We start from the raw sequence: 12,092 nt of genomic DNA on the forward strand, positions 1-12,092 counted from the left end.
CCTTGATCTTTCCCAAAATCTTTTCCATCCTCTAAGGTATCGGGCAGGTGTCTATTAGTAGTTTCAGGCAACAATGTGACCAAAAAGGCACTGAATATGTTGAGAACTCCAATAATGATGTACGGGATACTCTTGTGAATGGTGCCCTGAAAGTAAAAGTGATATACTAAATAAAGTATTAAGTATCAAGTATTAAGTATGTGCTCTTACCGTAAAAACCACATAGGGAGAAGAGAAAATAGTCAAACCTGCCAGGAACCTGGCCACGGCCACGCCTTGTCCTCTTACCACAGTCGGCACAATTTCCATGACGAAACTAAAAACTGTATTCAGTGCGTAAGTAGCAAAGAAGCGACCAACCATAGTCAGGATAAGTACAACTAAGGGGTAAGCTGAAATAACAACAATAAATATCAATGAGTGTTAGTGCAAAAAGTAGTTTTAAGAAAAACATGCATTCCCTCCCCATCTGCGCGTTCTAGAAAGTAAAAAATAGTGATTCTTGTTTAAGAGAACAAAATTAAACTTTGACGTACTAGTGACTACAGATGCTATTCCCATGGCGATTCCGCTCAAAAACAACGAAATGAAAGCTGACCATCGCCGACCAATCCAATCCAACCCCCAAATGGCCAGTAAGTCCGCCGGAAGCTCCAAGAAAGACGAAATGGTGAATGTGATGTAGATGCTTTGTTCCAAATTACCAATGATCCTGACATTCATATCAAAGAGCCCTAAAGTCAACATGCTGCAACATTAAACTATAATTAGTCCTAGATGCGAGCCATGTTTTGCTAATGCCTCGATCTTACAACACTGTGGTCATCACGATATAGTTCGTTCGCAAATTTGGCGTTTTCATCAAATCAAGCAAGGTGGGTTGATTCATTTTTTCCTTGTCTGTCGTTGATTTCTTATCGGTGTTAGCTAACACATGCTGAAAGAATAAGTTATAAAGGCCTGTTGTAAGATGTATGGCTAGGCATAGTACAAACACTTCCAGACCTGTTTTAAACACATTTACATAAAAAATTACCCATGGTCCTTTTCCAAGACTAATGGGATCATTTTGTTTTCCAATAAAAAGCAGGCCCTAACATTGCATAAAACCTATAATAAAGTATAGTTGAACTCATAAGCAATTCAAAAAATACAACTCAAATTTGTAATTTGATTATGTTGCAACATTACAAAACGCGCACTTGTCCTCGAAATTACCTACAAAATAAAAATGCAATAGACATCACAGGTCTAAAAACTCTTTTTCCAAACCTTTATTTTTGATTCGAGACCGGGGTCGATTTTTCTCCCGTTGACCTTGGCAATCTTTAGGAGTTCTTCGTAAGCTTCGTCTATTCGCCCTTGACCAGACAACCAACGTACTGATTCGAAGACAAACCTAGGCGACTATCTTTCATTAAAAGTTACTCTGAGGAGTTAAATTGTGTCGCCGTTTTGGATACTTGACTTACCATGGAGCAATAATGATTACGGCCACTTGGGCGTACAGTATCGTGTTCAAGATTTTCCAATCCTGCAAGAAATACAACGCCCAAGGTTCGTAACATCCCGCCACCGTCATTCCAATGGCCAATGCCAGATTTCCGATTAAGGCTCTTTTGTTGGAAGGGACACACTCCAAAGCTGCGTAGGGTCAATAAGTCATTAGAACACACAAACGAAATTTGTACATTACAATGTACTTGAGCCTGTATAGCATAAACATCAAACAATGGAGAACCTTCTCTTCATGACACATAAACTTGTACAATACGTATCTTGAGACCTTAATCTTATCTTAACCCTATTATTGTCCTTGGCCCGACATCCCTTCAGAGTATTGCCGGTCACGCACCTTTGTCCGGCTCCAGCCAAAATCCATCAAGAACGGGAACTGATAAAGGATCTGTTCAATCTGGCCCACCCACTCTATTGCAATAACCAAGATTATAAAACTCTAGTCATCTCTGTTGTGAAATTACAAGCTAGTCAACTATTTTATCATTGTTAAAACTTCATTATTTTCCTCTTGTAACGACTTTTGTGGCAAATGATTTTTTATATACAGTTATAAACATTTTGCAATCTGACATGACCAAGAGTCGCGATAAATGTTGTTAATATTATGCAAAACTTATGGATAATTGGTGACCTGCCCTCGTTAACACAATGGGAGAATCAATGTTTGCGTTCAAGGCACATCACATCACGAGTAGTTATTTGAGAAAAATAACCTGGGTCTTTCTCATATCGTTTGGACTGCCTTATATGGCAGACGATAGAAATATGGGCTCCAATTGTTGCTCTTAAAAAGCTCAATTGCTCGAGTCAGTTTGTTCAAAAGTCTTCTGAAAATATGGGCTGAGAAAGGCTTTCCCGGTAAAACAAGGCAAATTTGCGTCATATTCGCTATTTGCCCCTTTTCAAAACTGTTAATCAAAGAACAGACTTAAATCGCCATCAAAGACAAGTCACTTCCATAAGAGTTAGATGTAACGATGTTTTTTTAAAAGTCATATCATAGAAAGCTTATACAGCTCACCAAGAGCTCGTCAATATTCAAATTTTACCTAGTCAAGCTTACATAACTTTGATCATCTCTCTTGAGGTCTGCGTATCAGATTTTGATCCCCAAATAACAAAGATCATGTACTTATCAAGGTTTTTCGATTTTACCAAACGCTGATTTTCAATGAAGTGATGGGTCATGACTAGGGCACGTAAAAACATTGCTCTAAAAACGACCAAATATTTAAATTATATTTGATCTAAAAAGCTGCAAATGTTTAGAAAATATCTATAATTGAATTGCATAAACATGCATTCAACTTTTCCTCTTGTTTGAGGTTCACTTGGACTTGTTTCTAGGAATTCCTCTACGTTCTTAAACAAATATAAATATTTATATTTGTTCAATAATGGTTCTAATTCCTCAGGCACATTCTGAAATTTCTAAAAACTGTGAAACTCGAAAGACTAAATTCTATGTTGTTGCCTAACCTGCAGCCGGTTTCACTGTAAAACACCCGGTTAATAGTGCAGGCATCAACCTGCCATAGCAGAAAATTCCACTGAATCATAGTTACTCTAGCTAGTATTGTACATGGAAGGGTAGCTGCAATAAAAAAGCAAAACAAAACTCATATTTACCTTTCTTCCTATTCTGTTGAATGGTCATCCCTCTCAATGAACCCGCCATATTTCTACTGGAGGCAATGATGTTTTGGATTAGATACCATACCACTTTAGAGTTGGACCAAAAATCCACTAATTCACGTGTTTGATTCCTTGAATCGCCAAAATATGATAAAATTATGCAAAATATTACTCAAGGAATTGAAAACGTCTAAATATTTACTTTTTGAGAAAATTGCCAAAATATTAAAAAAAAACATTTTTTATTGAAATTACATGTTTTTACCCGCTCTAGTCATGACTCATTAGTAATGTTCTCCAAATTATGCATAAAAAAGGACCTCAAGATGCAAAAAACCAAGCCCAGGATTAAAATAAGGATGCATAAAACTTCAAAGATGCTGCATATTGTTATGCCATATTGAGGTATCTAAACCAATTTGTTAAGCTGGACACAAATATACTAGCAACAGTATGTTCTGATTCCAGTGGATCAGCATCTGAACAGCAATCAAAGGCCAAACTTCCATAACAATCACAGGTATTGTCAATACAACAGCCCCCCCCCAAGTAATCAAAAGCCAGTAGGGATACTTCAATTGTGGATGGCTGGTGTCAGGGTGTCCGGTGTCAGAGTGTTCGGCATGTGTACTGTGATCACCGCATGGGCAGGAAAATTCAAAGCTCCCGGAGATCACAAGTTTTTATTACTTTGGAGACGTACTTGTTATTATTAAAATCGACTTCGGCCAATGTCATTCTTTGAAAGTGCTCAGAGGGTTGCTGTTAATAAGGTTTTTTAAATACAATATGCTCATTCTACATTACCAATTCGCTGTACAATCGGCTGTGCCCTAGGATGGAGATGGCAGGCGGTACGCTGAATTGTCAACAAGTGCAGGCAAACGTCAGGGGCGCCAATTTCTCATTAAAATAGTGAAAATGCAAATTTTCGGCCCAAACAACATCAGAAAAGAAGCTTAAAATGCGTAAAAATGTGAAAACGGACCAAAGATGCAAATGACGCAAATAGAGGTTCAGAGTGCAAAAAATGCATTTAAGGGCTCAGGATGCAAATAAATGTTATTTGTGTAAGTTTGAGAACACTACTCATGAATCATGAGTCATGACACCAGATATTTTCGTATAGGTCAGAGTCCAAAATCTTTAACAGCCTGCGGTTTAGTATTTTGTTGCCAGACAACATTTTCCTCACTCTGACTGCCATCTGGATATTCCAGAGCATAGACGCCGTCAGGCCTGGAGAGGAAAGCTCTACAAAACCTTGCTAAAAACATTTGAGCATTGTGTTGCCTTCTAATCGGGTACTTAATCGGGAAGTAAGAATTGATTAGGCACCCTCTCAGCGGGCATGTATCTGATTAGAAGGTAACGCATTGCTCGAACGTGATCCAACGAGGTTTTGTTTCAAAAAGCTTTCCTGTCCAGTACTGACGGACTCCTTGTCCAAGGTAACAAACGTCCCCCGCTCCAGATCACATCATTGTTTAACTTTCCCTTACTCTGGATTGACCGTGTATCTGACAATTTGAGGAGCCAGATCCGCAACTTATGTTACACTTACATACACTTAGATATCATAAAGAGACTTTATTTTCTCTCAACCTGAAGGAAATCTTATTTTCGCCTCTCTAGCTTTTTGTTCTGTAAATTGTAAAACCAATTTCCATTGCAGTAAGACTTAATATGAACATGTAAAATCTTTATTACATTCCATACATTAAAAAACTTCAGCCACTGTTTATTGAAAGAGCTTTCGCTTTCCAATCCTCTGCGCCTGGTTCGATGCCAAGCTTGCAGAGTCCAAGCTTTTTAAGCATTATGTAACTAATTTTTTTAATTACCGTATGACCTATAGCATAACTCAAGTGGGCGACCTTGCGGTCATTCCCGAGGGCAAGGTAAGAATTAATATATGGATGGGACGACGAAGCGGGAATCTCTCTCAATTGGGACACCCATTTTAATATGGCAGGCCGAGCGAGAGAGTTGCCATCTGACTGCATAAAAACGAACATACAAAGAAACAAACCTAACACATAGAAGATGGAGAAGAAGCTGTCAAAGGATATTCCTTGAAGGAATCGCAAGCAAGTGAAGCCCACGAAGTCAGTCATGATCGGAGTGACCAATCCGGTGATCATGAGCAAAATATTGGCCGCATACCAAGCAGAGAGTCTTCCAAATGCGTCTGCAACATAACCCAAACCAATGGTGCCAAATAAGGAACCAAACGAAAACATTGATTGGCTGAAGGGGCCCTTCCAAGAGTCTCCACATACCCAGTTCATCTAGAATTAGAAAGAGCTCTTAAGATTGTGCTTTGGATTAAATTCCTCAAGAGACTAACATCAGTAATAACTGAACGGAATAATCCAGTGGTGTTATAATACCAACCGTTGGGGCAAGGAATGGTATCAAATTGTAACGTTGAGTGGTTGCCAAGGGCCATCACTTCAAGCTAGAACGATAACTTTATTTTTTAAGAGATGAGTAAGATAAGCAAGAGTCCACAAAGCCTCCTTGTCAATTTTGGAGAGTCGGCAAGTAGAATTGATCGTTCCAACTCAAGTCTTATATTCAAAATGCATGTCCAACTTGACGAAAGGATTGGGCTTGACTCGTAGTTACCTAGAAGATTCAGTTTTCCATTACTGAATCATCCGAAACAGACTTGATTTCAAATCTCCAATATCAGCCACCATATCTGGTCTCAAATGCTTCTGGTGCAAATGAAGCAACTTCATCGAAGCGTTTTGATTACAAAAGGGATTGCTGTTTAGATCAACTTGGATGGTATTGAGCGCAACTAGCTGAAATTGCTAATGGGGGATCTTTTCTCATCATTCAATCTTCTGTCAATCCAGTTATTCTTTGCGCAGGAACTTTAGCCTTATATATGTAGCAACTATTATACTCTTCAAGAATTACTTTGAATAAAGATATGAATATATCATATGCGCCATGCAAACGGATAATGGAGAAGGACGTCCCAAGTGCTCTCCAAAGAGTTGGATGCCGGGTGGGCATTTCATTCTGAACACTTTCATCCACCCTTGTCCAATTGGGTCCCCAAACTACGAAACATTAAAGCAAGAATACCATGCGCAAAAGCGCACATCTAAGTCAAATATTTTGGTTCAAAACATGGCTCTTCGATCATGCTCGAGGTAGAATAAGTCATTAAGACCAAATATTACTAGATATGTATGATATGTATGTATTGTATAATTGCATTTCCAAAAGGTTTGTACACAAGTTTGTAAAAGGTGCTATTATGAAATGATTGAATTTGTTGGGTAATCTTTTGCTTCAATGAAGTACTTAGACGATCTAGGTTAAAACTTTTTGTCTGCTCAACTGGTTTTGCCCACCTTATATTTACTTTTTATACTTTTGTCCACTGGGTGTAAAAATCTCTGGTTGCCCACTTAGCTTGTATGGCGCGCATGAGCAACGTCCAAACACGAAACTGTGCTTCATAAATTCTGTTTGGCTTTACTTATTTTTGCGCTTGTTCGATTTATTCACTTTCTCTTTTATGTCTTACTTACTTTTTCAAAGCATTCTGATCACTCTGAGTGCAACAATATCTGACGCGTCCAACACTAATTCATAACTCCAACTTTTCTTTCAGCCTTCCAAAACAGATTCGAGCAAGCATCATCTTGCTAGCATATGGCAAAAATGTCAGGTGGAAGTAAAATGTGTGTCTTCTCCTTTGTAATGCTTGATGCTTAAGACCTGTATTAGCTCATAGCAATTGATTACAGTGCTAAATTTCTATGCCACATTTGTATGATACAACGCAAGCATATTTTGCTCGACGTGCTTCAGAAGGGTTTAATTGAGCTTAATGCATTCCATGTCCTGACCGCCTTTCAGAATTGAAGTACGTTCATGCTTGTCTGTCCCTGTCCAGGTAGAAATTTGTTGTTGTTGAATAAGAGGTCAAGCGCATGGATATCCAACGGGCATAGGATCTGAAATTTGGTGGTTGGGATTGTTTGAAATGACCAAAGAGTCCTAGGTCTTGGCGTGGCGCGTGTTCAATGGATTCTTAGGGGAAAAATGCTGTTTTTGTTTAAGAATTCGCGAGAAGAGTGTGCAGTGTGTACTGTTGATCATCCAGCACAAGACTCGTTTTTTGATTTTTTTTTCGTACTTAGCTCTATATCAACCCAAACTAGTGATAGCTCCTAAAGACATTAGGGATGATTTAAAGGGGGAATGAAGAATGTTATTAACATTGATTCACTTTAAGACTGTATGGTTCCTTTGTGAGCGCCCACGCTGCATCACGAGGAACCCGTTTCTTATTCCGTTGCCACTGACCAATCTGAGGAACGAGAAGATTATTTCACCACCAACTTAAGCAATAGGATATCACATTTGAATTTGGTTTCAATTGCAGTTGTTTTCGCATCATTTTTTAGCCCGGAGTATATGTCGATGTTATATTCTAGTCACCGATATTCAATTTCCATTTACACATTGCTCTTGTTCCCCCATCAGACTCGCCATAGACATTTTCCCTGATTATAAAAACCTCCACAAACGATCAATAAATATCTAGTCAACAGCCACCACCCGGAATTCATATAGTCGAAGAAAGCATTTTGAATTGCTCATAATTTTGAAAGAGAACCAAATTAAAGGGTCAGTACAACCAGACATTGTTCGTTTGAGAAAAAAACTGATGATATCTCATTGATAGGGCCTCCATGACAGCTGGGGGATCAAATAAGATTGAACAAGAACAAAGGAGATTCAAGAGATCTATCAAAGGGATCCCAAAATTAAGGTATTGAGAATGCCTTGATTCTTTGGGATCATATGCTATTCATTGTAGGTATGAACATTACCTAATCTTTTGTTTTAAAATGTCTCCATTATCTGAGTCCTAATCCGGGTAAAGACAAAGCGTCAGCGAGAGACGGGGCATCTAATGTGAAATGAGCCATAATTTCAGTCCCCTGGACAAAAAGCTAATGAAGGGCCTGAAGTGGTGTTTTGTTTTAAATCGAGCACCAGCATTGCATAACTGGATGACGTGCTCTCTTCGACAATTCTATAGATTAGATGACGCACTGTTGAGTCTTTTGTTAACGAGCCTAGACCAGCCTTACATTCAAGAGTGCCCTATAGCGGCTACTTCAAACACTATACATGGCCAAATATTTAATAAGGTATGACACACCATAACTTTCCAGGAATGTCATTCACTTGTATCGGGTACAAACCTGACAATCAGAGGAAGAAAAAAATGTGTACAACAATGAAAAAACCCTTGGTGACGGATGGGAGTTGTTCGAAATTTACCATTTTTGCGCCTGTCTCACTGTGCATGACGAAACTCCATCTTTTACAGAATACATGAATTTAGGTGTGATGGCAACCTTGCATAACACTCTGGCTCTCCATAAACGAGATTTGGTTGAAAACAAGTTTGTTGAAACTAATCTTCTATTTTTGTAAGTACAGTCAGAAGCGAAATCATTCATCGCCTAATGAAAACCCTTATTTTTCTCGATAGCAGATCAATGCTAGTTGTTATACCAACGGGCTCAGTAAAGAGAAACGGAAAAATGGCAATCTTGTATTCAGATAAGCCAAAAACCTCCAGGTATTACTTAGCGGCTGCCACACAATATTTCAGATGCCTTGGCAATAGCAATGGTATTTTACTGGAACAGCGAGCTCTCAGTGCAGACCTGTGCAAACACCAAGTGATCGCCACAGTCCCTATGCTTTGCGCTTTCTTCACTGGACTTTGAACAGTCGAAATTGGCACCTTTAACTGCTTGGATATGGCCCAATAATCCCTCTTTTCATTGTAAACCCTAATAATCTTCAGCTTGAGAGCCTTACCAATCTCTTTGGCCTTCACCATCCTAGATCCAAAATATTTTTATTCAACAAGTAGCTTCGTTTTCAAAATTACAGAACCACTAGATTTCGTCACACTAATACATGTGCTAGAAGCTTTTAGAACTCTCCGAAAAAAAATTGGAGCATTCTTGGGAAAATTTTATAAGAAAGTGTGCCTCAATACTGATGTCACAAGCAAAAAAATCATACATTATGAATACTTTTGACCATGGTGTTTTCAATCTATATTTAATGTAGTGCATGAGTACCTTTAAAGATGACCAAACATTGCTAATTTCTTTGGTTCATCGAACAAAAGACTGATTCCTTATTGTAAGTCCGTCGGTGTAACTGCTAAAAATATTCTACTATCGGGAAACACATTTCTTCTTTTCTTCATAACGGTACGAATACTTTTGCTTCTGACTCTAACCTCAGCATTGTCTCAACTCTCCCGCAAAACGTCCTTTAGAAAGTTCAGAACCCATCCGTGTTTATGCTAAGGGTCCAATCAGGTTGCCTCCCGACCCATACTCCCTAGCCACTAAAGAGCTTCTGGAGGAGGAGGGATGGGTGCTACCAATTGCTTACATGAATCCTCGAAAGTCCAGCGATTGGACCAAATCTGAGACCAGTTTTTCAAAAGCGAAGGAGTGAATCTTCTAGATCGAGAAAATATCTTACTATAGTACATAAGTTGGATCTTTTCTCGATCTGCATTCCAAAACTTGAAGTCGAATGAGATCAACCAGCCGATTTCAGCCCGAATTCAGAGAACGTGCTTGTCTGGGATGTTGCACAAACCACAATACCACGTAACTTCCCATTCATGTTTGATTTGAACTGTCTTACTCACCGATTAGCTTAGATCGGAAAAGAACCGCCTTCTTCAAATAGTTCCTACCTTGTTTATAGGGATGTCGTAAATAAAGCATTTGCTTTTCTTTCCCGTGGATTGATCGATTGGGATCAAGACATTGATCAACTCTTCTTTGTCCAAAGGAGACTCCTGAGATTCTAGGTTGTTCCAAATGTGATCCACGGAGCAAAAATGATCGGGCGTATAGAGAAACAGGACTGGGGTATAAGCCGAGTAAGCCAAAAATAGACAATTGATGAAAAAAAATACTAAAAGGGTCTTCTGATAACGACACCATCCACCAATTAACACCAACAAATCTTCAAAATTGATGAGCTCCATTCCTTAGTTGGAATCAGCGGTCGATAACTTCATTCCTTGTGAACTGGTCGATTCCACCATATTCTACTAACTGAAGTTGTTGTCGGCTGAACGCTTCGCCGGCGAAGACTTACCTGTTTGGAATTAATCATGAGCACAATAGTTTGATAAATAGAACGAGTTGATAAATTCGTTCAGGCAGAACAAGAAAGGAGTAAAAAATCAAGCCCTGAAATTTTTGATTAGGGAGGATAAATAATTGCGAATAGCTGATTGACTTTTTTCAGTCTTTAGAAGGGAAATTATTGACAGAGCCCAATGTGCCAGGCAAATAAATTAAATTCCCCCAATGACAATGAATGAAGGCGGTTGTGATGGACTTTTATTTATGCGGCTGCATTTTTTTGTAAAATGATATTACTACAACATGCCAGAAAGAAATACCAATTAACAACCCATATTTATTTTTTCTATCCTCCAAGGAAAAAGGCAGCAATCAGCAAACAGTCTGAAAGTTTTTGAATTTAGACGGACAAAACTGTTTCAAAGTTTTTCTCCAAAACCTGTCAAATTTTAAGAATATTATTTTTCAAAATTATTCCATCGAAATTCTTAGATAAGTAAAAATCGGCATCCTTGAGCCCTCACAACGAATTGTTCTGGACTTAGTCTTCTCCAATTACTCTGTTCGCTTCAAGCATATCCATGCATGGTGTACGTACACCATGATCCATGTGACGCCAAGGGAGTTGTCAGATACTCTTGATCTTGAAATTAGTTCGACCTAGATTGACAACCTCTCTAGTTCGACCATTATTCAAAGCCAGCGTGCTTAAAATAACTGCTGGCCGGGAAAGTCGATCTGGCTAATCAAGATCAAAGACGAACATTGGCTTCTAATTCTACATGGTAGTGCACATGGTCCTATTCAAAACAGTTAATGAGCTATTAACCGTTCATTCAATTAAAAAAGATCACACAAACCTTACACCTAAACTTTTGACAAAGATCTTGAAAGTTTTGGCCATCTTTTTAAAAATGGCCGACTTTGGAGCAAATAATCTTTCATTAACGGACGTCTGGCAGTGATGAACAGCTGGCTCGCAGAACTTATTCTGGTATGTCGGCCCAAGTCTTAATAATGGGCTTCATGAGGTTGCCTTTGATCCTTCGAAGGAATTTTGAGCAATTTTCTAGCCCTCCCCTCCACCATGCCCTAGAACACAAAATCCAAGAGATTGCGGTCTGGTGAGGAGGGAGGCCTTAATTTAACTAATGGTATAACTTAATATATGCATAATTGCACCTCGTTTGCTTTTGCGTCCGTGGCAAAAAAAATCGCAATGTTACTGAAATTTACGAAAATCATAAAGAGGACCAGAGACCAGTATTTTAAAGCGAAGAAGTGAAACTTGGATCGAGAAAAGATCGTACTATACTACATAAGCTGGATCTATTCTCGATCGACGTGAATCCAAGCTTGTTCGAACCACAGATTTACCAGAGCCGTCTTTCTTGGGCAGCCTCGTCGAAAATTTTCGAGGATAATTGACCTGGTCCGACGTGTTCGTTTCGCTCACCTGATTCTTGTCGAGGAGAAGGAGGTTATGCCCAAACCACTCAAATTTCTCTGCATAACAATTAGTTATCACTCCTTCATGGTCTCATGTTTAGTCCTTCAGCATTTTAATCCCTCCTATCTATTCCAGACTACATACCTGACCAAATTATGCAATGAAAAAGAACTTTACCTTTTACTCATAATGAACATTCATTATAAACGAAAATGGCAGGTTGTGCATCATCTTTCTGAAACTTGAGGAGGATACATTTTAGAACAGGCCTGTCTTTGCTTCTTCTTCCTCTTCTCTATTCATGTGCTCAG

At 38.9% G+C, this 12,092-nt stretch overlaps 1 protein-coding gene across 1 annotated transcript in view; it reads right to left on the reverse strand.

Moving 5' to 3' along the window:
- The window catches only part of LOC131893512 (organic cation transporter 1-like), a 10,599-nt gene extending 262 nt beyond the window's left edge, over window positions 1–10,337 (reverse strand). Inside the window, exons 1-9 of the mRNA XM_059243562.1 lie at window positions 9,932–10,337; window positions 5,507–5,617; window positions 5,189–5,447; window positions 1,473–1,644; window positions 1,273–1,399; window positions 813–937; window positions 537–748; window positions 211–392; window positions 37–146 (exon numbers count right to left, since the gene is read on the reverse strand). Coding sequence (XP_059099545.1) covers window positions 37–146; window positions 211–392; window positions 537–748; window positions 813–937; window positions 1,273–1,399; window positions 1,473–1,644; window positions 5,189–5,447; window positions 5,507–5,617; window positions 9,932–10,228 — 1,595 coding nt within the window. The 5' untranslated portion in view covers window positions 10,229–10,337. The remainder of the gene's footprint in view (window positions 1–36; window positions 147–210; window positions 393–536; window positions 749–812; window positions 938–1,272; window positions 1,400–1,472; window positions 1,645–5,188; window positions 5,448–5,506; window positions 5,618–9,931) is intronic.
- Between the last annotated feature and the right edge of the window lie 1,755 nt (window positions 10,338–12,092).

The sequence above is a fragment of the Tigriopus californicus genome, chromosome 2 (genome assembly GCF_007210705.1).
Source record: "Tigriopus californicus strain San Diego chromosome 2, Tcal_SD_v2.1, whole genome shotgun sequence".
NCBI classification, from domain to species: domain Eukaryota; kingdom Metazoa; phylum Arthropoda; class Copepoda; order Harpacticoida; family Harpacticidae; genus Tigriopus; species Tigriopus californicus.